The 26,811-nt window shown below is 43.4% G+C and overlaps 4 protein-coding genes across 7 annotated transcripts in view; all 4 read right to left on the bottom strand.

Annotated features, from left to right (window-relative positions):
• Positions 1 to 8,989: 8,989 nt before the first annotated feature.
• Positions 8,990 to 10,325, bottom strand: ccl27b (chemokine (C-C motif) ligand 27b). Its single transcript, XM_060054569.1, has 3 exons — positions 10,191 to 10,325; positions 9,567 to 9,684; positions 8,990 to 9,323 (listed from the first exon to the last, which is right to left on the bottom strand). The coding sequence occupies exons 1-3, from the start codon at positions 10,252 to 10,254 to the stop codon at positions 9,224 to 9,226; spliced, it is 282 nt and encodes a 93-aa protein (XP_059910552.1). The 5' UTR covers positions 10,255 to 10,325; the 3' UTR covers positions 8,990 to 9,223.
• A 2,051-nt stretch (positions 10,326 to 12,376) lies between these two features.
• avp (arginine vasopressin) lies at positions 12,377 to 13,935 on the bottom strand. Its single transcript, XM_060054568.1, has 3 exons — positions 13,740 to 13,935; positions 13,263 to 13,467; positions 12,377 to 12,887 (listed from the first exon to the last, which is right to left on the bottom strand). Exons 1-3 carry the CDS (start codon positions 13,857 to 13,859, stop codon positions 12,748 to 12,750), a joined length of 465 nt encoding a protein of 154 aa, XP_059910551.1. The 5' UTR covers positions 13,860 to 13,935; the 3' UTR covers positions 12,377 to 12,747.
• A 1,115-nt stretch (positions 13,936 to 15,050) lies between these two features.
• Positions 15,051 to 22,034, bottom strand: ubox5 (U-box domain containing 5). Of its 3 annotated transcripts, none has more exons than XM_060054561.1 (6): positions 21,535 to 22,034; positions 21,220 to 21,283; positions 20,562 to 20,663; positions 19,602 to 20,407; positions 18,512 to 19,173; positions 15,051 to 18,342 (listed from the first exon to the last, which is right to left on the bottom strand). In XM_060054561.1, the coding sequence occupies exons 1-6, from the start codon at positions 21,609 to 21,611 to the stop codon at positions 18,080 to 18,082; spliced, it is 1,974 nt and encodes a 657-aa protein (XP_059910544.1). In that variant the 5' UTR covers positions 21,612 to 22,034; the 3' UTR covers positions 15,051 to 18,079. The 3 variants fall into 3 exon arrangements, with proteins under 3 accessions (XP_059910544.1, XP_059910543.1, XP_059910545.1); XM_060054560.1 differs by having other exon boundaries at positions 15,053 to 18,342; positions 19,602 to 20,431; positions 21,535 to 22,033; XM_060054562.1 differs by having other exon boundaries at positions 15,056 to 18,342; positions 19,602 to 20,431; positions 21,834 to 22,031.
• Positions 22,035 to 22,306: 272 nt separating this feature from the next.
• Positions 22,307 to 26,811, bottom strand: part of lzts3b (leucine zipper, putative tumor suppressor family member 3b) — a 10,967-nt gene continuing 6,462 nt past the window's right edge. For both annotated transcript variants that reach the window (XM_060054558.1, XM_060054559.1), the window contains exons 6-8: positions 26,520 to 26,711; positions 25,838 to 26,068; positions 22,307 to 25,683 (exon numbers count right to left, since the gene is read on the bottom strand). In XM_060054558.1, the coding sequence (XP_059910541.1) occupies positions 24,607 to 25,683; positions 25,838 to 26,068; positions 26,520 to 26,711 (1,500 nt within the window). In that variant the 3' untranslated portion in view covers positions 22,307 to 24,606. The remainder of the gene's footprint in view (positions 25,684 to 25,837; positions 26,069 to 26,519; positions 26,712 to 26,811) is intronic.

The following is a 26,811-nucleotide window of genomic DNA, read 5'->3' as shown; positions in this document are numbered from 1 at the left end:
CAAATTCTTCAGTTCAATTCATTTTACATTTCTGCATTTTTAGCAATGCTTTTCGCTTTTCATTCATTCACTTTATTTGTTTCCAACCATTTACTTTTTCTTAAATGGTGTGCATGTTTACATTGTTTGCTCCATTTAGACTTTTGAACTTTTGTTCCAATCCCTTCACTTGATTTAAGCCATTTAACGTTTCTTTATGGCTTAATCTATGTGGCTTGCTTTATTAAAAAATATTTTCAACCTCCCTTTGTACTAAAGCACTCACCACATTTCAGGCATTTTCTAGTTTAATTTGATCTAGGCCTATCTGTCAATCAACCAATCAATCAATCAATCAATCAATCAATCAATCAATCAATCAATCGAGCAAGCTTTATCTCTATCTATCTATCTATCTATCTATCTATCTATCTATCTATCTATCTATCTATCTATCTATCTATCTATCTATCTATCTATCTATCTATCTATCTATCTATCTATCTATAAATATAAAAATCTGTCTATTACAAATTCAAGTAAAAAAAAATATATATATATATATATTCCCATTTTGGTTGCATTGAAATAACGTATCTGGATTTGAATTTCAACGTAATCAACGTCCCCACTTGAAGTTTTTGACGTTGAATCTTTGATTTTGAATTTTTAACATTGAAAAATAAAGCTGAATAGGAGTTCAATTCAAATCCAAATACGTTATTTAAATGCATAAATATTCAGTGCTTAGAGTTCAATGGCTATTTATTTTCAAAATCCGATGGCACAGATTTACTCCCATAGAAGTGACTCAAACATTTTGTGGTTAAGAGGGCGTATCGGTTTCCACCATTGGTTTCTAAAGGAAAAAATCTGTGTGGGGGTGGGGGAATCTAGAGCGGTATGGAAGCGCGCAATAATTAGAGAATAGAGAATTTAGTCAGCATTTCAGATTTCTCAGAATTCTCTGACACTGCAAATTAAAGCGCTACTACTATCGAACTACTTTCAGCGTGACTGGAGAGAACTTCCTTAAACTTACCTTTAATGCTAGATTTGCATGAAGGCTATTGTGTGAATTAGTTTGGTTCTCTTTCATAGAAGCTGGAAGTGGGAGATTCCTGGGGCTTGCCCCATGAATTCAACAAATGCACACGCCACAATTCGTATTTCTCACGCAGAGAAATTACCAGGATAGCGCCCACCAATTTGGGCCGCTATTTAAAGGCCCACTATGCAACTTTTTTAGCCAAAATTACATTAATTATGCTGGTTGAGAGTTATTCTGATGGTTCTGCAACCATTTCTGGGTCGTTTGGTGGGTGTGTCATTGCCCCATGTCACCTCTCCAAGGAAAAAGCGCACTTTTTTGGCTTGATTTACCTTAATATAACAGGCTAAGAGTCATTGCGATGGTTCTATTATCCATTTTTGTTCGATTGTTCGTTGTTTCGACTCCCCCTTGCGCATCTTGGCGGGAGTCTCGGGTCTCGCGAAGTAACGAATTGCTTTACGGCACAGACCACCAAACACGGAACCGGCTCGATATAAACACAAGTAACTAAGGGGATGGCGCGTTTCCACTGCAGGGTGCGGAACGGATCGGATCGCAAAGGTGCGGATCGGGTCGCGTTTCCTCCGCCAAAAGTGGGCGTGACCCGGACTTTGCCGTACCCGTTCCGGCCTCGTTCTCGGGACTCCTCCGTTGGGGTACCGAAAACGAGACGAGACGCCTGAAAGGGTCCCGGGAAATTCTAGCTACACACCCCCTCCGTTGATTGGTCGACAGAATCATCACTTCCGGGTGACGCGGGGATAAAAACAAACAAACAGTAGCCTCGAGGTATTATTCTTTACAATTAACATGCGTAAAACGCTTGCTACACAAGCGTAAAACGCTTGCTTGGGCGAACAAGGAGGTGGAGAAGTTCGTCTGCATTCTTGGGGAGGAAGACGTTGTTTACGATGTTTACGTAGCTGCCGCAGCGATCGACATCCGGCCTACCACAAAGGGTACTGTCGGCAGTGGAAACGTGACCTTGGAACTGAGCTGGGCCCCGTTTCCCGAAAGCATCTTTAGCCTAAGTGGATCGCAGAGTGGTTCGTACGAGAATCGTACAGTTTTCACACCGTTTCCCGAAAGCATCTTTTGTGCAGGGGGGATTTGTGCAGACTGACATAGGCTACTCATAAAACGTAGCCTAAAATAATGTAAAAAAAAAAAAATTATAATAATAATAAAAATATAAAATATATTAAAAAAAAAAAAAATGCAAAGGAGCAGGCAAAAGGCTGGGATATGGTGGGGATTGGTCACGTTGACGGGAATGTTTAGTGACATGTGGGAGGGTGGAGGGGGTTAAAAAAAAGTCTCAATCACTCTTCGACGTGCATGAAAACCAGCCGCGTAGTTATGAGGGAGGCCGTCCTTACACCGATCTTCCTCGTCGTCATCGTCCTCAATGTCCTCCGGTTCAACCAAAGCTACCCCGGCCTTAGCTGCAATGTTGTGCAACATAGCTGTCACACTTATCGCAGCATTTGGCCGGCGAAAACTTGAGCCCTCCGCTGGACTTGTGAAGGCATCTAAAGCGCAACTTCCACTTCCCGATCGTGCGCTCAGGATTAGGACTGGACTGATATATATGTCGGCCTAGGCTTAATCAATTGTGTTTTAATATCTTTAGCATTCATATTATTGCAATCTATTCTTTTCGTAGGCTACTCTGCGGTTGGCCTTGATGGGGAGATATTTTAACCCTTTTTAACCCCATTTTCCTCCGACATTCCTGCGTCTCCTCCTGCGTCATAGCCCGTTTCAGCACCATGTCAGTGGACAGGTAGCCTACAATCCTACGATCGTCTTGAGTGCAGCGAATGCGCGTTCACGTTAAGAGGAGTTTCGGGAAACGCTCCAAAGAAATTATCGATGGTTCGAAAGATCCATCTTTCGAACCATCTTACGAGCGAAGATCCATCGATATCGGGAAACGGGGCCCTGGGCTATACCGCCCCCTCCCTACCGCACCTTTGCGATCCGATCCGTTCCGCACCCTGCAGTGGAAACGCGGCAGGATTGTTACATTCATCATAGATCAGCCGACTAAAAAGAGACAGAGAAACCCAATGTCGGAGGAACAGAAGAAGAGAAAAGGGAGACTGACCGACAGAGAGGCCAGAAACGAGTAAACGTTGGGCAAGCTTTTCAGGAATAGCGTGAACTGAAAGAAAAAGAAGACTGCAAATCAGACGTCGACTTGGCCGTGTTGCTTTTGAAATTGAAAGTACCCTTGGGTGAACTTTAGTCTTCGTGGTATTCTTGATGTTGATAGTCTCTGTACAAATGTGTTTGCTCAACCATTTTGTTGTGAGCCCTGTAAAAATTGTTTTCTCGACCGTTTTGTTGTGAGCCCTGTATGTTTCTAGCTTGTGTTACGTATTTTAAGAACACAAGCTGTATTTCCCTCACTTAACCACTAGGGAGTAGGACCAAACATATAAGCCGTAAATACTATACATAGCCACAAGGGGAGCAAGACCTTACTGAAGGCTGCAATAAATACTTTAGCCACAGAAGGCAGCACCACAGACCAGGCGAGGAAGCCGAGACCACACCAGCTCCTCCCACTACTTCCGGGCCGCGCTGTTCAGACATAACAACATTCCGGGTGTGTTCGAAACCGCGTAGGCCTACTTGCTTACTACTCCTACTAACTATGACGTCAAATTGAGTAAGCGAGAACTTAGTAAGCGAGTTTAGGTAAGCGAGTAGTATCCGAATGTCTTCTACTTCCGGAAAGATTTTGAGTAAGCATCGCTAGCTTACTAGACGTACTAAACTGCCCCAGAATGCACTGCGTCTATTCAAAAGAACAGTGGAAGCAATGGCGCTAAACGGGGAGCCGCAGCAGCAGTGCTTTTAATAATTGTTTAACAATTGTTTTAACATATCACCGCAAATCCTTAGGTTGAAGGTGTACTATGACGTTAAATGTGACGTTTATATATTTATTTATAATGTTTATTAACGGCGCCCGGTCGGTAGGTTATTGACACGTCATTTGATTCACGTCATCTGAGGTGGTTAAGTAAGGACGGTCTTCTGAACGTCGATTACTCAAATGGAATACTCAATCATTATTTAAGGATTCGAGAAGTAAGCCAAATATTTAGTAGGTAGTAAGCAGTAAGCAAGTAGGCGGTTTCGAACACACCCACAGATCGAGCATGTCTTCAGAATTCTCCCGGTAGCTATTGGACAGGGTTATAGGTCTATTGATCAGCTAGGAGAACCCTCGCACGTGCTTAGACACATCTTCAATCTCTCCTTGCTTCAGAGTATCAGTTTACCATACCGAAAATACTTAATACTAAATAAAGTCTCTTTAAAGCTATTCCTTTGGATTTGACCACTTTCCTTGAAGAACTACGTAATACTTGCTTGGTTGCAACCATATAAACACCTTTGTTTCCATGGGTGTTTTGCTGTTCGTCTGTCTCGTCCCCCAGATACAGACTGAATCCCCGAATCCAGGTTCTTGTTTATTTAGATTATTATGTTGGCCAACACTCTTACACTGAATGTTCTGTTCAACCTAAGATAAAACAATTATAATCTAAGGGCCAATAATGCTTACTATCATACGTTAGTTACCATGTCTGTGGACAAATTTGTATTTAGTCACATGTAAATATAAAAAAACAAATTGACTTATGATGGTGTAGCCATGCATGTTGTTTTATTGTTAATATGTCAATTTGTTTTTTATTGAAAATACTTTGTATAGATGAATTATCCCCAAACTTCGAAACATCTTTGAAATAAACATGACTTAACATGGCAGATACCTATTGTGTATTGTTTATCGGTAAGAGTGTAACGTTTTCAACTCAGTTCCTACCTACTAAAAATCACTTCTGATGGAAAAAAGATGTGTATGAAAAACACTTTTCTTATCCATTGTTACTATTATATTGTTCAAAATGTTCAAAAAAATATAGCGCATAAAAAGTGGCTGGTAAAAAAGATGAGTGGCTGGTAGATTTTTAAATCTACCTGCCACAGTGGCTGGTGGGCAAAAAAGTTCATTTCCATCCCTGGTGTGTGTGTGTGTGTGTGTGTGTGTGTGTGTGTGTGTGTGTGTGTGTGTGTGTGTGTGTGCGTGTGCGTGTGTGTGCGTGAGTGTGCGTGTGTGAGGGGCAGAGATTTGAGCAAGAACCGCCAATACATGTCTTTATCCACTAGAGAGTGCCATTGCATTTTATTGAATGTAATCGTTAAATTAGATCTATATAGTATATGTCAATCAAGCAAGCAAGCAATCTGTCTATCTATCTATCTATCTATCTATCTATCTATCTATCTATCTATCTATCTATCTATCTATCTATCTATCTGTCTGTCTGTCTGTCTGTCTGTCTGTCTGTCTGTCTGTCTGTCTGTCTGTCTGTGTCTGTCTGTCTGTCTGTCTGTCTGTCTGTCTGTCTGTCTGTCTGTCTGTCTGTCTGTCTGTCTGTCTGTCTGTCTGTCTGTCTGTCTGTCTGTCTGTCTGTCTGTCTGTCTGTCTGTGCGTGCGTGCGTGCGTTCATTATATTGTAAATTGTAAGTTACACCTTACTGTATGTGGGAGATTGATTGCAAGAGACTGGACAAGATTCACATATACGCTTTTGCTGCTTGTACTGTAATTTGTTGACAGACCATGTCATTGCGATACAGAAAGGAAAAGATATCACTGCATATCACAAACAAAAGAGCAAAATTAGAAATGTGAACATAGTACAATCTCTTTAGGCTTAACTGTACATGCAGTGCTGTAGGAATTACAGTGCAATCTTCATACACCTCCTGACGTTCCTGTCGGTTGAGCGACAAATTCTCATCCACATTACACAAATATCTTCATGAGATGCACCTTTGAGCTAATTCAGTAAAATGGTTGATAGTTGGTTGATGTAACACACCTTGGAGCAATTTACCAATTCATGACAGATTTAGAATAAAATTGTCTAATGGAAATGTATAGAAATATGCTTGACATATTATGACAACTTGTTCAACCATTTTGCATGAAAAGACTTATGCAATGAACTAATACCCAAATGTTGTGGGGGTGAGACTATTCAATAGAGACCAATTACAATACATTTTTATCAACATGACATAAGCAATTGATAATGTAGGAAAGAGCAGAGAATTGTATAATCATTTGCATGGATGTACCAAAGCATTTGCAACTTGCTCAAAGAAATGAGAAACTGCTTTTTTGATGGGAACAAGTGACACAATGATGTGAAGATTGAACAAGTAGTTTAGAGAATTTCAATTCTGATCTGAGAAATGTACCAAAGCGACTGAGAAAAACTAATAGCCCCCTTTTTAAGGAATATATGCAGATATCTGCAGAGGCAATCAGTATTTTAGGAAACATAGCAGGTCAAACATATATAAGCTTTCAGCTGTCATTCATGCAAGCTAAGTGATGCGATCAGCTCACTCGGCGACATTGCACATGGCTGACCTGTTGATTCTTTGAATAAGTGGAACAGGCTTTGTAAACAGTGACTGTGTTGCCCTGGTTTAAGGAGATTGGAATAAAAATGTCAGATACAGACTATAATCCACCAAATAGATGTTTGATGACCTCTATATTAGAGTTCTCAATCACTTGGGCTAAAAATGTCATGAATATTCTCTTAAATGTGTATCACACTGAGCTGATTGCATGCAGATTTCAACGGTAAATGTTAACTGGTTAATACTGTCCAATACTGTAGTCCACAGGAAAATGATATGCCCATTTGTATGCAAACAGAACATTTATTTTGGAATGTGTTTTTCTTTTTTCTTTCATTTGAAATGTAAACAGAAAATTCACATAGACACTCAAACTTAGTTTGAGTCAAACAAACCTAGCTGTATGGGCTGGTGCTGTGCTGTGGTATGCTATGCACCCCTGTCGTGAAACACATCCCCTGCATGCATCGCTCGGTTCACCGAGCGATGCATGCGTGCTCAAATCCAACAATCCAATCCACCTCACTATGTCAACAGAACAAGATGTAAAAAACGGTCTCACGATTAGTTCTTTGTAAAGAGATGATAAGATAATCAAATAGGTCTAGCCCTCTGATCCAGAATATCATTCTGAAAATGAAATTTGGTCAACTCTGTAAGTATTTGAAGTGCACATGCCTATAGCCCACTATAGAAAATGTATTGAACTTCTTTGTTTTGTCGAATACTTGTTTTTAAGATATTCAATATTTGTCCTGGTGCTTAAGAAGATAAAGTACATAAATAATTAACAAATACATAAATAAATATGAAGTCCCATTCTTGGCATATATTGACTTCTCGGCTGCCGGCAGGCCCTAGGTTTACAGATGTAAGAATTAGGGGAGATACCTTTAGTAAGGCTGAGGCCGTCTCAATTTCCTGTCATTCCCTTTAATGATCACTGAATGGACCCTTACACTCATCCCTTAATCCCTTCACACTGATTTGATGCAAGTACAAGTGCACACATGCTCACACGCGCATGCACACATATGTGCACGCACGCACTCGTGAAGGCATATGGGCAAGTTCCTCCTCCAAGTTTATTACTCCAAATTTCATTTCTCAACTCTCCAAAACGGAGACTTGAGATTCCTTTAAATCTCTGAGAAGGATTACTTTAAGTAAGTGAGAGTGTCTGTGCATGCCAATGAGTTTCCATGTATTACTGTAATGAATGGCCCCTCAACATCCACCAGACACAAACAAACACTGGGCACACACACAAACACAAACCCACATACATAAAATCAGGTCTGATTATTGACTTACTTTAAGAAAGAAAAAAAATACATTTATGCTCAGAAATGTGAAAGATATCCATTTTGAAGAAAATAAGGTTCATGGCTCATGTATAACAACATTAGTTAATGCAATAAAAAAATATTATAGTAATAATTCACTCTGTGAACACCTATAAATTATTATTATTATAGAGATAGCATATTAATGTATTCATTAATACCTTGATTAACATGAACATCATTTTCTTAGTTAACATGAACAATATTAGTAAGCATTAACAACATAAGTAAATATGAACACCATTAGCAACTGATAACAAGACCATAAGGTAACTGTTAAACACAAAGCTACCCCGGAGGCCCAGCTGGTGAGCCTTACCCAGCCCGTCCAGACAGCGCCATGCAACGGCCAATAGCAACTCCTCTGCCCGCATGGAGCAGCCCCAGCTGGTCACACTGGGGAGGTGTTGGGATGATCGGGTTTGGGGGATTGATTTTATTTTAGTTTATTTTAGTTTGCATATCTGAGTTTGTCATTGAGTTTATCATTTATTTCTGTAGGCTTCAGCCAGGGGGCTCCCCTGAATGGTGTGTGGTTGATTTAAGCAACAAGTCCAGAGTAAAAATACTCAAGGCACACAAGATAAACCAGTGTTTATGTGATTATGTTTAAACCAGCCAATGCCACACACACTCAGGGAGAGCTCTGACATGTGAGCAGGTAACACGTGCTCTGCCTGTACCACATTTGCAAATCACCAAATAAACTTTCTGGTGTGTGTATATATATATAAATATATATATATATATATATATATATATATATATATATATATATATATATATATATATATATATGTATAACATATACCTGTGTCCGGGTTGTCGGAGGAGCCCAGTGGAAGCCCTTATAGGTGGAGTGTGGCAGGTTCTACAGTTTCACTCTGCTCCGAACCCATTTGTCCTGTTTTGTGACTAATTTTTCATGCATGCATGCCAACCGACAAGCCATGAAACCACAGATGGTCTATAGACAAAGCAGAGAGACGAACACCTACAAGCATAGGATAACCACTAATTCATCACCTAGGGGAAATGCAGGTCTTAACAGCAGCCAAGGGAGCGTGGAGCCAGCGTAACCGTGGCTGTAAGCCCAAACATGCTGCGCCATGAGGAGGCCCAAGCCAGTCATAATAAATCAATCCAGCCCTGGGCACAAACTATTTTATTAGAAACAGATATGCATGCAGAAACCTAGTGCGAGAGGGTACAAAAACAAATGCAATCACGAACGTAGGCTACACAAAAGAAACACAAAAGCGCTACAACGTTTTAAGGCGTAGGCCCATGTAAGACTACAACATGGCAAAGACGTATATAAGACATGATACAGCTCATACAGTTGAACAACCTTATGTATGGAAATGGAATCCAGAAGGATTCAGACAGCGTGGTTTGATCCAACTCTCAGCCTTCTCTTGAGCAATCTCTTGATCCTCAGATCTGCACATACAGGCTTCTTGCGACCTCTAATATACAACCTGTGAATGTACAGGGCAAGTTAAATGTAGACCAGAATACAGTTCTGGAATAGGTCTACATACAATACATCATCAGTGTCATTAACCGGGCTACGTGAACTATGAATAACCCACAGAAGAATGACAACTCTGTGGAACAGATGCTTCGCTGTATTGTCTGTCTGTGTGATAATGCAAAGTGAACCACTATACAGACTACAAAAGGATCTCTCTCTTCGTCAAACTTATTGGAAGACGACTTACACAAGGGCTTGGATGAAACATACACCGTTGTTTTGCTGAACTTCCCATTTCTCCACCTTCGACAGCATGTGAGCTGAGATTTTCTTTGCTGTCTGGAGACAGCATTTTGGGATGCCCGCTGTATTAAGAAGTCATTTAAGTGCATTTTAATACACTGTAGTATACATGATAGCACTTTTTGGATTTTTTTGTAACACAATTTTTGGAAGACAAAAATTCCAAGACATAAAGTACAATGAAGATATTAGAGAACTTACGGTTGTGTTTTTGTGAAATTAAATCCTAAATTAAATCTTAAAGTATGACAGAAAATAGGGCCTCAGGCTAAGCTGTAACCATGGTGATTTAGGGTGTTTATGTTTACGTCAGGGTTAATATTTATAAACTTTATCTGAAGCAGAAGCATCAATAAACAGACTTTTACCCGAAGCATCAGACTACAATATCCAAATAAATATACATATTAACATTATAGAGTTAGGTTCATTAAATACACATTTCCTAAATTCTTGGAAATCTGATGGAAATTGGAAAAATGTACTGCGTCATTCAAGTTCAACTTTGAATTAACTTTAAAACAACTTAAGAAAAAGAGGTATCCACCTTTTTTTAACGCATGCTTACCCTCAGTGGAAGTGAGACACAGAGCAGCCAGGCAGATGAAGAAAACCACAGCTTTTAGATCCATGTTGATGGAGAAAGTACAAGGAGAGCTTCATCATCACTTATATAGCTGCACACACACACTCACGGCTAGCCACAGGCATGTGCTCACTTTCTCGCTCACACACACACACACACACACACACACACACACACACACACACACACACACACACACACACACACACACACACACACACACACACACACACACACACACACACACACACACACACACACACACACACACACACACCACACACGCTTTCCTATTGAAAAACATGCTCAAACAAGTAGGCCTACAGCTGCTTAAACTAACGCACGCTATCCTTGATTTCACCTTCCTGCTTTAAGTAAACACAACCTCTCAATTATAGCTGCTGTTATAGAATTAAAACTGCACTCAGTGTAACACAAAATTACTTAATTGATAGATAATGCTAATTCCTTCATTAATGGGTGGCTCAGATCATCTTATTTTCTTAGAATTTCTACATGCAAATTAAATAACAAAGGGATCGAAAACTGTAGATGTGCTCTATGATTTGACTCCAGCAGTTGTGTGCTAACCTCAAACTTCATGTAAATATTAATAAATTCCTTAAAACAACAACAACAACCGATGCAACAACTGGACAGAGTGCAGACTATGTATAGGCCTATCCTGATCTCAACAAAATGTGTTCTAGATTCAGCATAACAGCTTCAACACCATAGTGCACTCGTCAAGTCATTAACTGTTTTGCCGAAGAGATGGGGTTTCAGATGTTTATTCAAGATAAGAAGGGAGATGGTTACGGAGTCTATCCCATCGACGTACAAATCATGAGAATGGCCCGCACAGTGAATTATCTCTACAGAGCGGAGGCGATGTTGTCCATTGTTGGATCTGAGGGTATAGTTTGGGACGTATCATGCTATGATGGATGTGATGTGGGCGGGCCCAAACCAATGGACCACCCTGAAAACCAACATCAAGTGTGTGAGGACGATGCGGGCACTTAAGGAAGCCCAGCAAGAGATGCGTGACATCACATGCGCAATGTGCTTAGGTTAGTTGAACATCTGACCTGTAGCTGCTTTATGAATAATTTGATTTGGCTCAAAATATCAATGTGGGTTTTTGAATCGTGATGTTTCTATATGTTTGAAAGAATGTGTGAAGAAGATGCACTCACTCATTGTAGATGGATATAAAGATTGTTATCTGTTAATATGTATAGTTTTTTGTTGAAGCATGCCTTTTTTGTATATAGATAATAGATAAATCATATATGACCTCATATCTATGATGGGAACGGTTTGGATGGAGATCCCAACGACAGAGATGCAGAATATGTCATTTCGTAAAAAAAACATAGTTGGGTCATTTTCATACAATTTGAATGATGAAAAATGTAATGGTATACCAACATAAATGTGGTTTTGTTAATCAGCTCTACCAATATGTTGACAAAGATTATAATGTCAAGTTATAATGCCTATAAAGTTCCCCCAATTGACCTCTATAGTGAGACCCTTGTTTACATGCTTTCTTTGACACTAAAGCATATGTTTTTTTCTAAATCAAGATAAAACGAAACCACCATTTATAATAAATCACGTGATCAACTTCTTCTGCCTTCAGGGATGGGCGAGACAAATCGGGGGTGTTCTGCTATGTAGACCTACCTGTCTAAAACACAGCACTTCCTTGTCAACACTTCTAACTGATCTGGCACCCACCAGATTGGTTGCCCGCAAGACGGGAAACAACAAGTTATCCAGAGAGGGTTATGGTTGGTCTTTTACAATAAAGACGGAGCAAGTCAACACAAGCCAGACAGAGTCCCTTGATCAAAGTATTAAAGTCTGACTTGTTCATAAAATTCCCACCGATATCGCACGACGCAAGCATTGAGTGTTATATATTGAAAGATTAAAACGTGGGAAAAGCAACACGCACACACGATCACACGATCACACTTATACACACACACACACACACACACACACACACACACACACACACACACACACACACACACACACACACACACACACACACACACACACACACACACACACACACACACACACACACAACACACACACACAGTAGAAGATCGATTGCCAGCGTGTTGTCCAGAAATCTAAAGAGGCTCAGATCAATGTTAATACATTCGTTTTATTAGTAGCTTCAGAAATAAAACAAAAAAAATAGTTTACAGTATGTGCATATATATGTACAGTTATAATTCAGGAACGAATTAAATAACATCTCATCTTGATTCCTGATTCCCTGGAGTTTGACACTAGGTATATATATTTTACATCTAATAAACCCAATTTGGTATTCAAACAACTATATACCACAGTGCTAGAGGCGAGGGCTCTGAATGGATGTAGTAACAGTAGGCTATAAGGCAGTATTCACAAAAACACTTAAGGTCGTATGTGGTCTGTTGTTCGTCAGTGTAACAGGTGTGCTACGGCTTTGTAGCAACTGTGAAACCAAGGCTGAGGTGGTGACGCATCATTAGTACTCAGTCTGCCCTCTGGTGGCTACGTGCAGCAAGCGCAGCAGCAGTTCCGCAGGCGAGTTCCCATTCCCCGTTGAGCCATGAGGCTCCGCTGGCTGCAGCTCCTCAAGACACTCAGAGGACACTGCACAGCTCTCTGCCAAAGAACATGGATCAAATGTTACATAATAATAATAATAATAATAATAATAATAATAATAATAATAATAATAATAATAATAATAATAATAATAATAATAACAATAATAATAATAAGCCTAACCATTCTCATCATTGTCATCCTCGTCATCGACATCAACACCACAACCACCATCATTAACAGTAGCCTAAATATTAAATACAGGCTTATTATAGAAGACCTACCGTCATTTATTTCACTGCAGCGAGACACTTTTATTCAGACTTTGAAATGTTAAGCTATAGAACATAGGCTTACAGCCAGTTTGAAACAAAAGTAACTTTCAGTTTCCAATGAGTGCCATTAACCTTGTAGATACAAAACCATCTCTACCTGCGTTACAGCAGAGACCCGAAGCAGCGCACCGTCCTCCTTTAGAGCCGCAGGGGTTCCCTCCCGCCTGGCAGGGGGTCAGCAGGTAGTTCTCCTCCACACACTGAGCGATGCCCGGGGAGCCCAGCAGGCAGCCGAACTCCTGACCGCAGCAGATGTTGGGGCCGAAGCAGCGACCCCTGTCCCCGGGTCCGCATGGCATGCACTGGGGAGGGAAGGTGGAACGCGTCACACACAAGTCGAGTTCAGAGACCAATATGTGTCTAATTCTTTTACGGTATCCATAGTTTTAAGCCATCAACGTTATTTGTAGTATATTTGTTTTTAATTAAATGAACCCCATTAGTATTCAAAGCGTTCCACGCATTTAAAAGAAGAGTCAACAAATATTAAAAAATAAACAAAAAAACAACAACATTCAACTCGACTAAACAATCAATAAAAGCTCCAGAGAAGCGATTTGGAAGTTCCGCCCACCTGTCGCAGCTCTCCGTCCGCCAGAGCGCGTTTCCCGCCGCGGGGACAGTTCTGGATGTAGCACGCCGAGGACAGCGCCAGCAGTCCCAGGACGCACAGCGGAAATACGGAGGAAGGCATCGCTGTGTAGGATGTTATGTTAAGGCCACGCACGTGTATCTCTTCTGTCTGTCTGTGCGACTGATGTGTGACTTGAGCCCCGAGTCCCCTTACTTATATGAGATGGTCGACACTTGCATCTGACGTCACTGTCATTTTGTTCCCTTGGCCATACGCGCTGTTGAACGAGGCCACACACAAACACACACACACACACACACACACACACACACACACACACACACACACACACACACACACACACACACACACACACACACACACACACACACACACAATGTTGTTTGGATGTGTTTGTGTGGATGTCTGAATGAGGATTAAGAGAGACAGACAGACAGACAGACAGACAGACAGACAGACAGACAGACAGACAGACAGACAGACAGACAGACAGACAGACAGACAGACAGACAGACAGACAGACAGACAGACAGACAGACAGACAGACAGACAGACAGAGAGAGAGAGACACCTTGCTTGTTTTGAGAATCATCACCATACTCACAACATCGGTAGCCTACCCATATAAAAAAGAAGAGGAATCACATTTTGGGATTTATATCCAAACTGATATTAGATTTTTTTGGACAAATGTATATGAGAGAGAGAGAGAGAGAGAGAGAGAGAGAGAGAGAGAGAGAGAGAGAGAGAGAGAGAGAGAGAGAGAGAGAGAGAGAGAGAGAGAGAGAGAGAGAGAGAGAGAGAGAGAGAGAGAGAGAGAGAGAGAGAGAGAGAGAGAGAGAGAGAGAGAGAGAGAGAGAGAGAGAGAGAGAGAGAGAGAGAGAGAGAGAGAGAGAGAGAGAGAGAGAGAGAGAGAGAGAGAGAGAGAGAGAGCTCTGCATTTAGAATTAAATACATAGGATCCAACAGCAAAACATGAATTATTCAAGCTAATTGGGCTAACAATAGTACACTACAGGAACCCCTCACTGGACTTATGAAAGTAGCTGTCAGATTGCATCAAATTAGGGTTTTAATTAAACATACTTAACGTTGGTCATACTCAGAAAGAAGTAAGGGTCTGTGGTTCTAATGGGTATTTAGCGCCAGATAGTAATTTCAGGCTGGCATGCGTGACAGCCTCTGTAATATACAAAATCATGACAACAATCACTGAACCAAATTTATAAGCTTAATTTCCAACTAATGAGAAAACTGGCAAAATATGAGAATCAGCAATTTATCCGTCCTTATTGCATGCTTTTGCGTGTCCTCTCCTGATTAACTTTTACTCGGACAATTAACGTGGAGATGGTTGATGAGAACAATAAACACTTTCAATACGTGAGATGCAATCCTCTAATTGGGACCTCAACATTCACGCTTGATGCTTTGAATAAATACAAATCAAACCTTAGTCTTTGTGTTCCTCATCAACGTTAAATATTCGGAATTGGGGTCGAAAGCAAGGCTGTTTTTCCAGCTCCACTATATTTTGTGCAAAAGGTGGGCATCTATGCATGTGCGCAATGTGTTTTGTTTTCCGTTTTCACACTTATCAAACGGATATAGGATCATGACCTTGGTTAATGTCGTCATGGAAACCAACACAAAGAACTTGTGTACTGTTTGTGAGCGTGAAGGCTAAGAAATGCTTGTCCACTTCTTTTGTCCCCATCATGCTATTCTAATGTAACTATGACCTGACCCCGAAATAAGGTTATTTTAGGTTGACAATGGAGAGAATGAAATCAGTGAGGAAAGAACAAAATAGGGGCCTCGAAAGGTCTATATACAGACAAAAAGCGATTCGGACCTAATATAAAGCAGTTGAAGAAAAATAACCTTATTCTACAATTATATCTTAGTCTTAGGTTTATTTGTTATTCATTTATTTGTAATGATATTGCAGTCTGCTTCGAACCGTTGATCCATTTTAAGTCCACACTGGCTCTGAGAAAAGACACATCTTCTGAGAAAATAAGACATCTTCGGAGAAAAAAGAAACCGGTGTGATAAACAATTTACAAAGCACAAGGTCATCTAAACCAATGTCGCTGGGGTCAGACTTCAGTGAAGCCCCCTTACAGCAACCTTGTAACCACACAAACTCCCTCTGGTTTTCATTAATTTCTCCTGGCGCTCGTCGTCACTGACATTTGTTCCATCTTAACACATTTTCGGCTCTTTGTCAGCACTGGCCAACACAAGGCTGCAAACCCGGCTCACAAACGCACTCTCGGTGTGGCAACAAGGGGAGGGTGGGGAGGTGACTACGATTTTTCTTTCATGTGACAGAATTATATTCTTAGCGCCTTGCTTTTGTTCTGGTTGGAGTTGTCACACATGTACGATTTTCTTTCAATAGACCGTCATAGGGAACATTGACAGGAAGAGGAAAAAAGATAGATACACGTGGTCAAAAAAGCCATCAAAGAATTGATGGTGTACCAATAGACATTGATGCATTGCATTAATTGATACAAATTTAGCCTGGCATCGACTAGCGTCAAGAATGGATGGTGGTCTCACTCAAAGGCTTTTAATAAATCAAACAGGGGGTCAATTGCCGTAACACGTGCCTTTAATTCAACCCCCAACCCTGTTAAATAGCACCATAAATGCAACAGTCCAGACGTCACTCGGACCAGCATTGCACAAAAACAGTGATTCCAACAAGGCCTCCAGCGCAGAGCGGTTTATCCGTCCTTTTGTATCTCCGACCTCAGGAGGTTCTGATCAGCCTCGCCAACCAACGCGGGCGGCGGTGTCCGTCCTTCGGCGCGGCGCGTGGTCCGATGCGTCAGTGGTGCACGCGTGTTATCTCGCCGCTGGGGGTGGGGCGTCGGCATGTGGGGCACGATACCACGCTGGGATTGGCTGATGCGTTGGCAGGGTTCGGTGGTCTACATCTCCCTTGCAGACAGGTGCGGCACAACAGGTGACCGCAGGAGAGGCGGTAGACGGCCAGCGAGGAAGAGGAGTATAGGGAGAGGGATCCGGAACAAGCTGAACACTGCTTCTCATCTGGGTACAGGGACGGAGGTGAACCAGTAATGCAGATGTTGCAGGGGAGGAGATTTCATTCAAAAAGTAAACAATAGGAGCATGGACTGGAGAGAGTAAAGGGCTGATTCTGGTTCCACGCCGACACAACACATGGGTGTTTACAGACCCATTACATCCTTGCGGACCCTCCTTGCGTCAACCACAAGTGCCTGACGTGCGCCTCCCAAGAATTGTAACCTTCCGTCGAGGCGACGCAGCAGCAAGGGCTGTGATTGGTCCGCTGACCTAAGCACGACGCAGAACCAACACAGGTTCTCCACTGCGTCAAAGTGTCTGCGTGCTCCTTGCGTTGCATCAACGTGGAACCATAATTAGCTCTTTATAGGTACAATGTGTAAGAAACTGAAAGTCCTTCTCATTACTGGCCCCTTTGGCGAGCATTGGCTAAGTGGCTAAGTGGCCAATTGAATGGCAGCCTGCTTGAGCTTGTGAATTGAGAGCACTGTAGTGCGAGCTTTGATGGCTGGTACATTAACAATCATGAACTAATGATTTTGCCGTTAGTGGACGTCATTGCCCCTGGACGTCACTTCCTTCCATTTTCCCGGCAAAATCGTCCCTGTTCAGGTATAATAGAAATCCGCCCACTGGATCTACTCATTGAAAAGAGTCGGGGAAGTCTGTACAACCTGTTCATGTCATTGCTTTAAAAGAGATTCATACATGTCAAAATCCCACACGTAGTCCCTTTAAATTACCTTATATTAAAGGTTAAGGTACTGATGGAATTGTTTTTTAAAAAGGTAGCCAATATATCTTTAAAAGGGGAAGAAATAATAAACGTTATCAAATGCAGGCCAACAATGTGTAATGTAAACACATTGTTGTCATCCTGATTCAAAATAAAAAAAATCTAACAATACAGTGGTGGGGCAAAGACAGGAACACTAAATGAACACCAGTAATGAACCAAGTCCTCCTCATTAAAAAACCTAATTCTTTCACGTTTTTGTACATCATACATTTTAGCTATTCTTTAGCAGAGATTATTTGACTAGATGCAAGTCCCTTGAAGAGACTCAATGTCCCTTGGCCACTTGACAAGACTAAATGTTTGGACTTAAAACAATATTGGACTACACTTTGCTAGCATAGACAAGCACATTAAAGTAGGCAGTCAACTTGAAAATATCTATCTTGATATTTCTGCACATAACCTCGCCTAATTTCCAGACAGAAGTTCAGCGAGGTTGTTTGTTTGATTGCCACAATCACGTCATTTTATCCTTACCTCGTCGCAAAAGTATGCAGCCCGCTCTAATCTCATGGGTGCCTCCCGGTAACACAGGTGCTGCAGTAGCTGTTCCGTGGGTGTGCTTGGAGGAATCGGGTGGCACTTCGTCGGCAGGGTGGGGTCTCTGCAAAGTGTGTGTGGTGGGCTTGGAGGCGAAGGAAGGTCGGCCCTGCAGCACAGTTACGAGGGCCTCATCCAGACTGGAGGACAGGCGTTCCTCATGGGAGCAGCTGCTGGGAGCTGTGGGATGCAAGGGAAAAAAATAAAAGGCACAGTCAGACTAAGAAAGAAAGAAAGAAGAATTATAGTCAAACATTTTACAGTTGAGTTCTGTCACTCAACCATTAGGTATACTAGATTAAGGAATACTAGATTGATAGATACATCATTTGTTTTTAGTCCAACTCACTGGAATTGCTATCGGTTCTCTTTCTTTTTGGTTTTGGCTCCAATTCAGACCTGACTGACATATTCAGCGGTGATGATGACGAAGGTGCTGGAAGTTTGTCACTGAAAGCCATGTGGTTTTCTTTACGAACCGCCAGGGACACACAAGCACCGTCTGATGACCATTTAGTCTGAGCGTTCAAAGCATCTTTTTCATGCTCAGCCTTTCCTTCATCAGATTCATTGTCCGTGATCTGCAACAGTCTCTTCCCGTTACCATGCCTTCCAGCATCAATGGAGTTGTCTGTACCGAGGCCGAGTGTCTCTTCCCGACCAGGACCGTCATGAGACTTTCCATCTACCTGAGCAGGTAAGAGTCTCGAGGCCTGAGGCTCCGCCCCCTCCCCCTGTCTGCCCAGTGCACCTTCCCTCGAGGCAGCCCCCGTCTGGAGGAGGAAGCGATCAATGCGGCCTTTCAGGTGAGGATTGGGGAGAGGCTTTGACGTTGCCGTGAAGGGCACCCCGGTGAAAGGGTCGTTAGGGGGTCTCCCCCAGGTGGCCTCCCTCTTCTGGAACTCCTCTAAGGTGGTGTGGTCCACAGACACCCCGCTGGGGAGCAGCAGCGGCAGGGTCATGAACTCCTGGGTCAGGGGGTCGAGGAACTCCTCCGGCAGGGAGGGGGAGCTGGAAGGTCAGAGCGGAGCCAAGTTAACAACGACGCATGGATTCGCATTTTTCGAGGATTCTTCTGATCAAATGACAGAAGAAGACCAGAGGTGTACATCAACATGGTGTTGATTAACATCATATTGATATGAATAACCACGTCAATGGATTGTTGTTCTGTTCTAGCGAAGATAGATGAACTATGGTGCTTTACGCAATTTCTAGCTTCTTTTTTTATCAACTTAAAAAAAAAAGCAATCCACCTCTCATACATGAGCAGTGAATGAATAATAATAAAAAAAAAACATTTAAAAGCCATAATCAGTTAAAAAATATTGAACATTTGTGACCATCCCTCAGTGCTTACCCCAATGCAGTCAAAGAAAACAAGCAGGCAGAACGGCGCAACACGACGACAGAGCTCGCAACCAGAGCAGCGCACACACCTGCATGTCGCCGCCAACGGCAGCGGCGGCGTCGTCTCGTCGTTCGAGGCCGCGAAGAGCGTCGGGCGAGGCGGCGGCCTCTCGCCGGCCTCCTGGGCCCCGCGGAGCCGCTCCACCTCCGCGGCCGGGCAGCAGCGCGCCGGCTGGCCCCACACCGCCAGGCCCTTGAGCCCCAGCGCCGAGGCCGAGCCCCCGAACGGCAGCGTCACGCGGAGCTGCCTGACCGCGCCCAGCGACAGCAGCCCCCGGCTCCACAGCTCCTCCCGCAGGCAGGGCCCGGGGCCCGCCGGGGGGGCCGGGGACGGGAAGGGGGGCCGGGCCCTGAACCCCGGATTGGAGAAGCAGACCCGGGTCTCCTCCCTGAGCTCAGTACGACCTACCATTTTGAACTCCTGCTCTGGGGGATGGCGGTGATGATGATTATTGGTATGTTGTGGATGATGGTGATGATCTTGACGTTTATGGGTTGCGGTGGACGAAGCGGAACCCCGGTACGGTCGGCTTCTTTCCTGGCATTCATCGAGGGCTTGCTCGCTCCACTCTTCCGCCAGGCGGCCACAAGAGTATCGGTGAGACGGGGGGGAGGTAGTGCGCCGATCCCCCTGCTGTTGGGTGGCTGGGGTCTGGTCTGCACCAGAGTGCCGCACACCTGCTTTCTGAGAGCTCTCCTTTTGAGTCTGCCCCTGGCTTGGAGCTGAGGGTGGAGGTACCGGGTCAGGGCAGGTGCTGACCTCCACCCTCTTGCAGGCCTGTCCTAGGTCCATGCCCCAAGGCCACAGCTCGACATCCACCCGGCATAGCTCCACCTGGAAGCCAAAGTTCAGCGTCACCTTGGAGGGGAAATCAATCATGCCATGCATATTAGACACCTTATTTTATGTCGATGATTTCTCATATATTTAGAGGGGTGGAGAAATCAATCTTATTCTACATTTGAGAGACAGTGAGACATAATTGTACCTGTACTGGTGGACGAAGGAAGTACTCCAGCTTAAAGCCTCTTCTGCGGACAGCCGGTTCAGCAGAGACAAGATTGGTGACATCATAGCCATCTGCGCACAGCTGTACGGAATGAAATTATTTTCATCAATCAAAATAGATTTAAAAGATGTAATCTACCGCACATCCAGAAAATATTAATATATCATTATATTTGATTGATCTATACTTTTGTACTTATGTATAAAGTGCAGTCTAAATTCCAATCACATAAAAGAGAAAAACCTTTTGAATTTCTATCAATTTACTGTGATAAAAATGACCTACATAAAAAAATTATTTATGTAAAAAATGTATTTTTGTGACCCAAGTATCAGACAATGTTAAGAAACCACTTCCAATATGTGAATATGAAAGGGTAATAATAAGAAAATCACATGGTCAGTTCTTGGTGATTAAGTCTCCCTAACACTCCAAAAACACTTCTCTATTCACATCCATCCACTCTACGTTGTCCTATTATTATTCATACCTTATTCAAGGTTACTTATCCTTTATTTTCTGGATGTATAAACCAAGAAAGCCCTATTAAGGTCTACTGGTTCACATGTCTCACATAGTAACATATAACTCACAAATAGTTTGTTCATGTGGATAAGAAGTGTTGAATGTGTCATACCTTATCGCAATGGACTGTGGTCATGAAATGTGGCAGGCAGAGATTTATCACCATTTTCTTCAAACTGTGAATGAAGAATATGTTTTACACGCCTATGTAGCATCTTTATGTCATGGAAAACATGAACAATTAAAGCAATTCCTCAACTCCAATAATCCAGATACCCTGGGTGCAGCATCACACTATATAGAATGGCTCGCCTTGGGTCCTTTGGTCAATTCCTACGACCTTTGATCTCTGAACATGCCCACCTTGAACATCTACATCCTTTAGGTTTATGTGCAGTTTTAGAGGAAAAAGGGTGAGTCATCATACCTGGGCTGAAGCTGGCATAACCCTGACAGATGGACAAAAGAGGAACAGAAGTGTTCTCCTCGCTGCATCCTACACATCCGCTTTGCTCTGACACACTGTGTAACCTCATCACTTGCATGTTGTCATTTCTACTCGTCCTTATACTGCATACACGCTGTATGTATATCATCCACTCGTCACATCGCGCACACACAACGAATTTATGTTAATGCAACGTTACAATACACACTTCACTTGTAATGCAATAGTTGACAACCTAATACGGACAAACATCAACTCATTTTCAGCTAACTGCATACTTTGGTTTGCTGGTAGCCGCAAGCTACATTGCCGGCCAGTCATTCGATTGCGAAGAGAACATCGTACTCTGCTTGACCCTCTAGCAAAGTTTAATTAGTTAGTTGAAGAGTCAATTTTAAATCTTCCTCTTCCAACGCTGGTAACGAAATATTTGATCATGCGCACTGGTGATACGACGGAAGCTGTGAAGGCCAATTCTGTTTAGAAGGCGGAAACAGCGCAAGCCCATGGACACGCATCAGCGTGATCCGACGCTGGAAACATGGACGGCTGGAAATAATGCCATGACATTTGTGTGTTCATGTGCGTGTGTGTGATTTTGTACGTGTATTCACACGCATTTGTATCCGTGTGTGTTATATTAGCTTTCTCACCCCATGTGTGGTTGCGATCGAATGCGTGCATGTCTCTGAGAGTTTTCTGCGTGTATATACGTGTTTACAAAAATATTTGGTAATTAACAAGTGACAGGTCATTTTAATATATTTATTGGTTTTGTAGAATTTAGCAAATGGATGTCAAGCCAGAATTGTACCAGAAACGGAAATGCAAAAAAAGTTAGGAACATGTATAAAAGTGGTAGCATTTTTCCTCTAAACAATACAATAACCACATTTATCACCTACATCAAGAAGAATATAATTTTTGGACAGGATTGTAATAATTGCACCATTATGTCAGGCCAACAGGCTACACATTTTCAAAAAAACAGAACTGAAAATCAATTAGCACACATTTACTCTATCAATTTACCATAGAACATAATAGAAGATATAAATATGATAATACTATGTAATACATTAGTGGTACTCGTTTAGTTTTCAAAGCAACATGTTCATATGCTGGCATAAACAACACATAGAAAAGCCATGATATTCACATCTGAGTCCACTGTACATCCGAGATCTCTTGTGTAGTAGGCCTACGATGGATTGTGCAGTACGCGTGAATGCAGCCTCGGAGACAGGCAGCCTCACGACGTGTTACCGGTTACCTGACTCCCCCTCTCTCCTGCCCCATCCCAGTGAACTACACAGAAGAGAGTAAAGCGGTTTGGTGGTTTTCTATGATCGTTTCTCTTCATAAAAAGGATAAACATTTGACATTTTTCGTTAGGCTTTTGCCTTTTCTTATTTTGATATTTGAAGATATGGTGTCGCTCAGGCCTCCTGGTACAATGTGTTGTACTTAATGCCACAAACATGTATTTTTTATCATTTTTTTAAATATTGCCACTAGTCCCTCTATGATCAATTATATAAACTTAATCTTTATTAATGGATACACATAAATACATACACACACACACACACACACACACACACACACACACACACACACAAACGCAAGTGCATACACACACACACACACACACACACACACACACACACACACACACACACACACACACACACACACACACAAACACACACATCCGCACACACATAAACACAAACACACACACACACACACACACACACACACACACACACACACACACACACACACACACACACACACACAGAGAACCACACTCACAAATACTTATAATCTATAACAACTTTAAGGATCTTGCTCTAGTATGACTTACATAACTTCTCAGCTTTGGGGTTACTAACCAAACGATCCTATTTTCTTGGCTGTGAAAGCACAATGTGAATGACACTATTAAAATATAACTTGATTCAGATCGTGTGCTTTCATTATATGTACACCTTGTTGCCCTTTTGTTGAAGATGGTAGGAACCATTTTGAGTCAAAAGAGAAGGGAGTAGAAAGCTCTCTGACGACCCCTAGTGTTATTTTTTTTTTAGAGAAGGCATGTCTCTCCCATCCCTGAATGTAGTAAACCGATCAGAGATGGGGAGGATTATCTACCAAACATACTCATTTAATTCCCTTTTTATATAAAATATAAACTTTGTAGTTCTTAATAATGCATTGAGATGTGTCTTTCACATTGAACTCCATGCATAATATGAATTCAAATTAATTAATAAATCAGTCTTTGACCTGCTTGTTTTGCTTTTTACAGAAATTGAAATAGTTGAGAGTCAATATGCTGGGTTTTAAATGTACTCATCTGGTCATTGGCAACATAATAATGTAACTGATAACGCAGCCAGATTGGTTGAATTCAATAAGATAGTTTAACTACTAAAATTATGATATCGCTAAGATTTATGTCGTCATTGATAGGTCATTGGGTTCGAGAAAATGCCTCAAAGCATAGAATAAGGCGCTCTGTGGCCGACGACGCAAGTATCCATCACACATTCGAATCACTAATTATTGATTTTATATGTAACCACTTGCACACACACTTCATGAATAAATACCATGCTATATCAATCATTTCTGAATATCCCTGATTTTTTGTGTGTGGTTGTTTTCTTTTGAACCGGGGTTCAGCGCTGTAATCAAATAATTTAGTTGTGTGCCTTCCCACCACTTTGGACTAAAAGATGGCTGGTAACGCAGAATCAGTTAGCAACCAACCGACAAAAAGGCTCCTCACCATGAAACCTTGGGTGATGAAAGGTAACGATCGATCCTACCTTCTGGTCACTGTGGAGCGTTCTAACAAAGGCCTTTGTTGCTGTTTGGCGTGTGTATCTTTGAAGTGTGTTGTGGTATATTTACATGAACACTGTTGTTTTGACTCTAGACTGAGATGAGAGAAGCTGTTCTTTTGTTTTCTGTGGTGTTGTTCGATTGGTAGGCCTTATATCTGGGTGTATTCTTGACTGTTTTGTTGTTGGTATGCGTTCTTCATATCTCAGTGGACTCTATCCTCTCCAGGCGCGTGGGTCCCACCCAGGGCGGGGCCAGCTGGTGGAGCGAAGGCGGGCCCTTCTGGTCTTCACACGGTGGCGACAGGGTCAATGCGATGGGGGACTGGAGGGAGGCTGTGGCCTGGGAGGAGAGAGGGGAAAGTGCTGCTGGTGGTGCTGGTGGTGGCGGTGGTGGAGGAGGAGGCGAGCCGGAGGACGAGGCGGAGGGCGGGGCCGAGGTGGTGGTGATGGTGGTGGTCGTGGTCGTGGCCACCTTGGTTCCCATCTGCCCCATGCGTTTCTCCAGGGCCTGGTTCTTCTGCAGCGTCTCCACGTAGCTGAGCTGCAGCTGCGCCTGGTACTTCAGAACCCGCTCCTTTTCGTCCTGCCAGGTGTGTCGCTCCTGGTCAAAGTTCAGGGCCTGGCGCTCGCGCTGCTGCCGCTCCAGCCTCAGCGTGGCCTGCAGCTGCTCCAGCTGCCTGCGCAGGTCCCCGGCCTCGTCCCCCGCCTGGCGGAGCTGCAGTTCTTGGCACAATTGGCTGTCCTGTCGTAGCTGCAGCTCTTGACGCAGTTGTCCTTCTTGTCTGTGCTGGGCCTCCTGACGGTGCTGGGCCTCCTGGCGGAGCTGCACTTCTTGGCGCATTTGAGCATCCTGACGCATTTGGGCCTCCTGACGGAGCTGGACTTCATGACGGACTTGGGCCTCCTGGCGGAGTTGGGCCTCTTGGCGCATGTGCAGGTCCTGGCTGATGTGGGCGTCTTGGCGGTGCTGAGCCTCTCGCCACTGGGCCTCTTCGCGCTGCTGCCTCTCCTGCCTCTGAGCCTCCTGCCGCTGGGCTTTGGCCTCGTCGCTCTGCAGGCTGAGCAGGTTGTCCGACGTGGAGCTGAGGGCGCCGGAGGAGGGATCAGAGGAGCTCCTAGGGCAGTGCATCATCCCCCACGGGGGCAAGAGCCCCGCCGCCGCCAAGTTGGGGGCCATGGAGATCTCATGTCCCCTGCCGACCTCACTCAGAGCTCGCTTCAGACTGAGCACCTCTGCCTCGAAGACACCCAGTTTTTCCCGGAGCATAGAAACCTACAGGAAAGGATCAAATGTCCCCCTTGTCAAATGGCCATTTTGTAACAGTCTCAGGGTGGTTGTGTTGCATATGTCTGCCCGGGCTTATTAACGCCCGTTGCGCGCATCGACAATCAGTCGGCTAACACTACGTTAGCAATACAAATCGTACCTCAGACAGAGTCCTTCGAAGCTCTCCCTCGCACTTCTCCAGCTCACGACTCTTGGAGCTGTATGAGTCCTTCAGACCGAGCATAGCGTCCTCCCGTTCCCTCAGCTGGGCGTTGAGCTCCTTCAGCTGGCCCCTGAGGGCCACCATTTCCCCAGCTCTCTGGGTCACCTCCGCCTGGCTCTCCCTCAGCTGCTGCTTGAGCAGCGAGATCTCACCGGCCTTCTGACACACCTGCCACCATACGGAGGAAGGAGCAGATGAAGCAGAAGGGATGGTTATAAGTCTATTCACTATTACAGATACGTATTCTGAATCAACATTTTACAGATGTAGGTAGCCCCATTATGTGGCACGTGAAGATAACACCGGTAATTACAGGATACCTTTGACCTACATGGGCAGGATAGTCTATTCTAGCGGTTAAGTGGTTTGACTCCCATTCGAAAGATTCTGGGTTTAAACCCCATTGTCTGCAGTCTACCTGTAGGGGGTGCTTAACCCCTACCAGCTCCTCAGTGAACTGCATCAAACATATTAACTGTCTTTTACAATATGTCTGCTAAATGGGTTCACGAAAAAAAACGGGTTCACAATTTGAAGTTCACACACTTTGCATTTCTATGTTTTCGACCACCTGACCGCAGGAGAGCGTCGTCAGCAGCTCAAAAAAGATATATCTCACCTCCCATTTGGTCTCCTCCAGACGGGGCAGTATGTCCGCCTGCTCCTTCCGGTAGTCCAGACACTTCCTCTCCAGCTCCTCCCTCTGGGCCAGAAGGGCAGCCATCTCCTCCTGGAGCCGCCTCTTGTCCTGGGACAGCCGAGTGATCTGAGCCTGAAGGGCGGTCTGGGAGCGCTGGGCCCGACGGGTCACCTGCAGAATAAACACAGACGGACCGGGCTTTACCCTTTGGCTTCCCTGTTTCAACTCGGGAGCAGTATTTCTTTATCCGTCATCTTCATGTGGTCCGTGC

The sequence above is a fragment of the Gadus macrocephalus genome, chromosome 6 (genome assembly GCF_031168955.1).
Source record: "Gadus macrocephalus chromosome 6, ASM3116895v1".
Taxonomy (NCBI): Eukaryota; Metazoa; Chordata; class Actinopteri; order Gadiformes; family Gadidae; genus Gadus; species Gadus macrocephalus.
The sequence above is the reverse complement of the archived record's forward strand: the minus strand, read 5'-3'. Positions and strand labels throughout refer to the sequence as shown.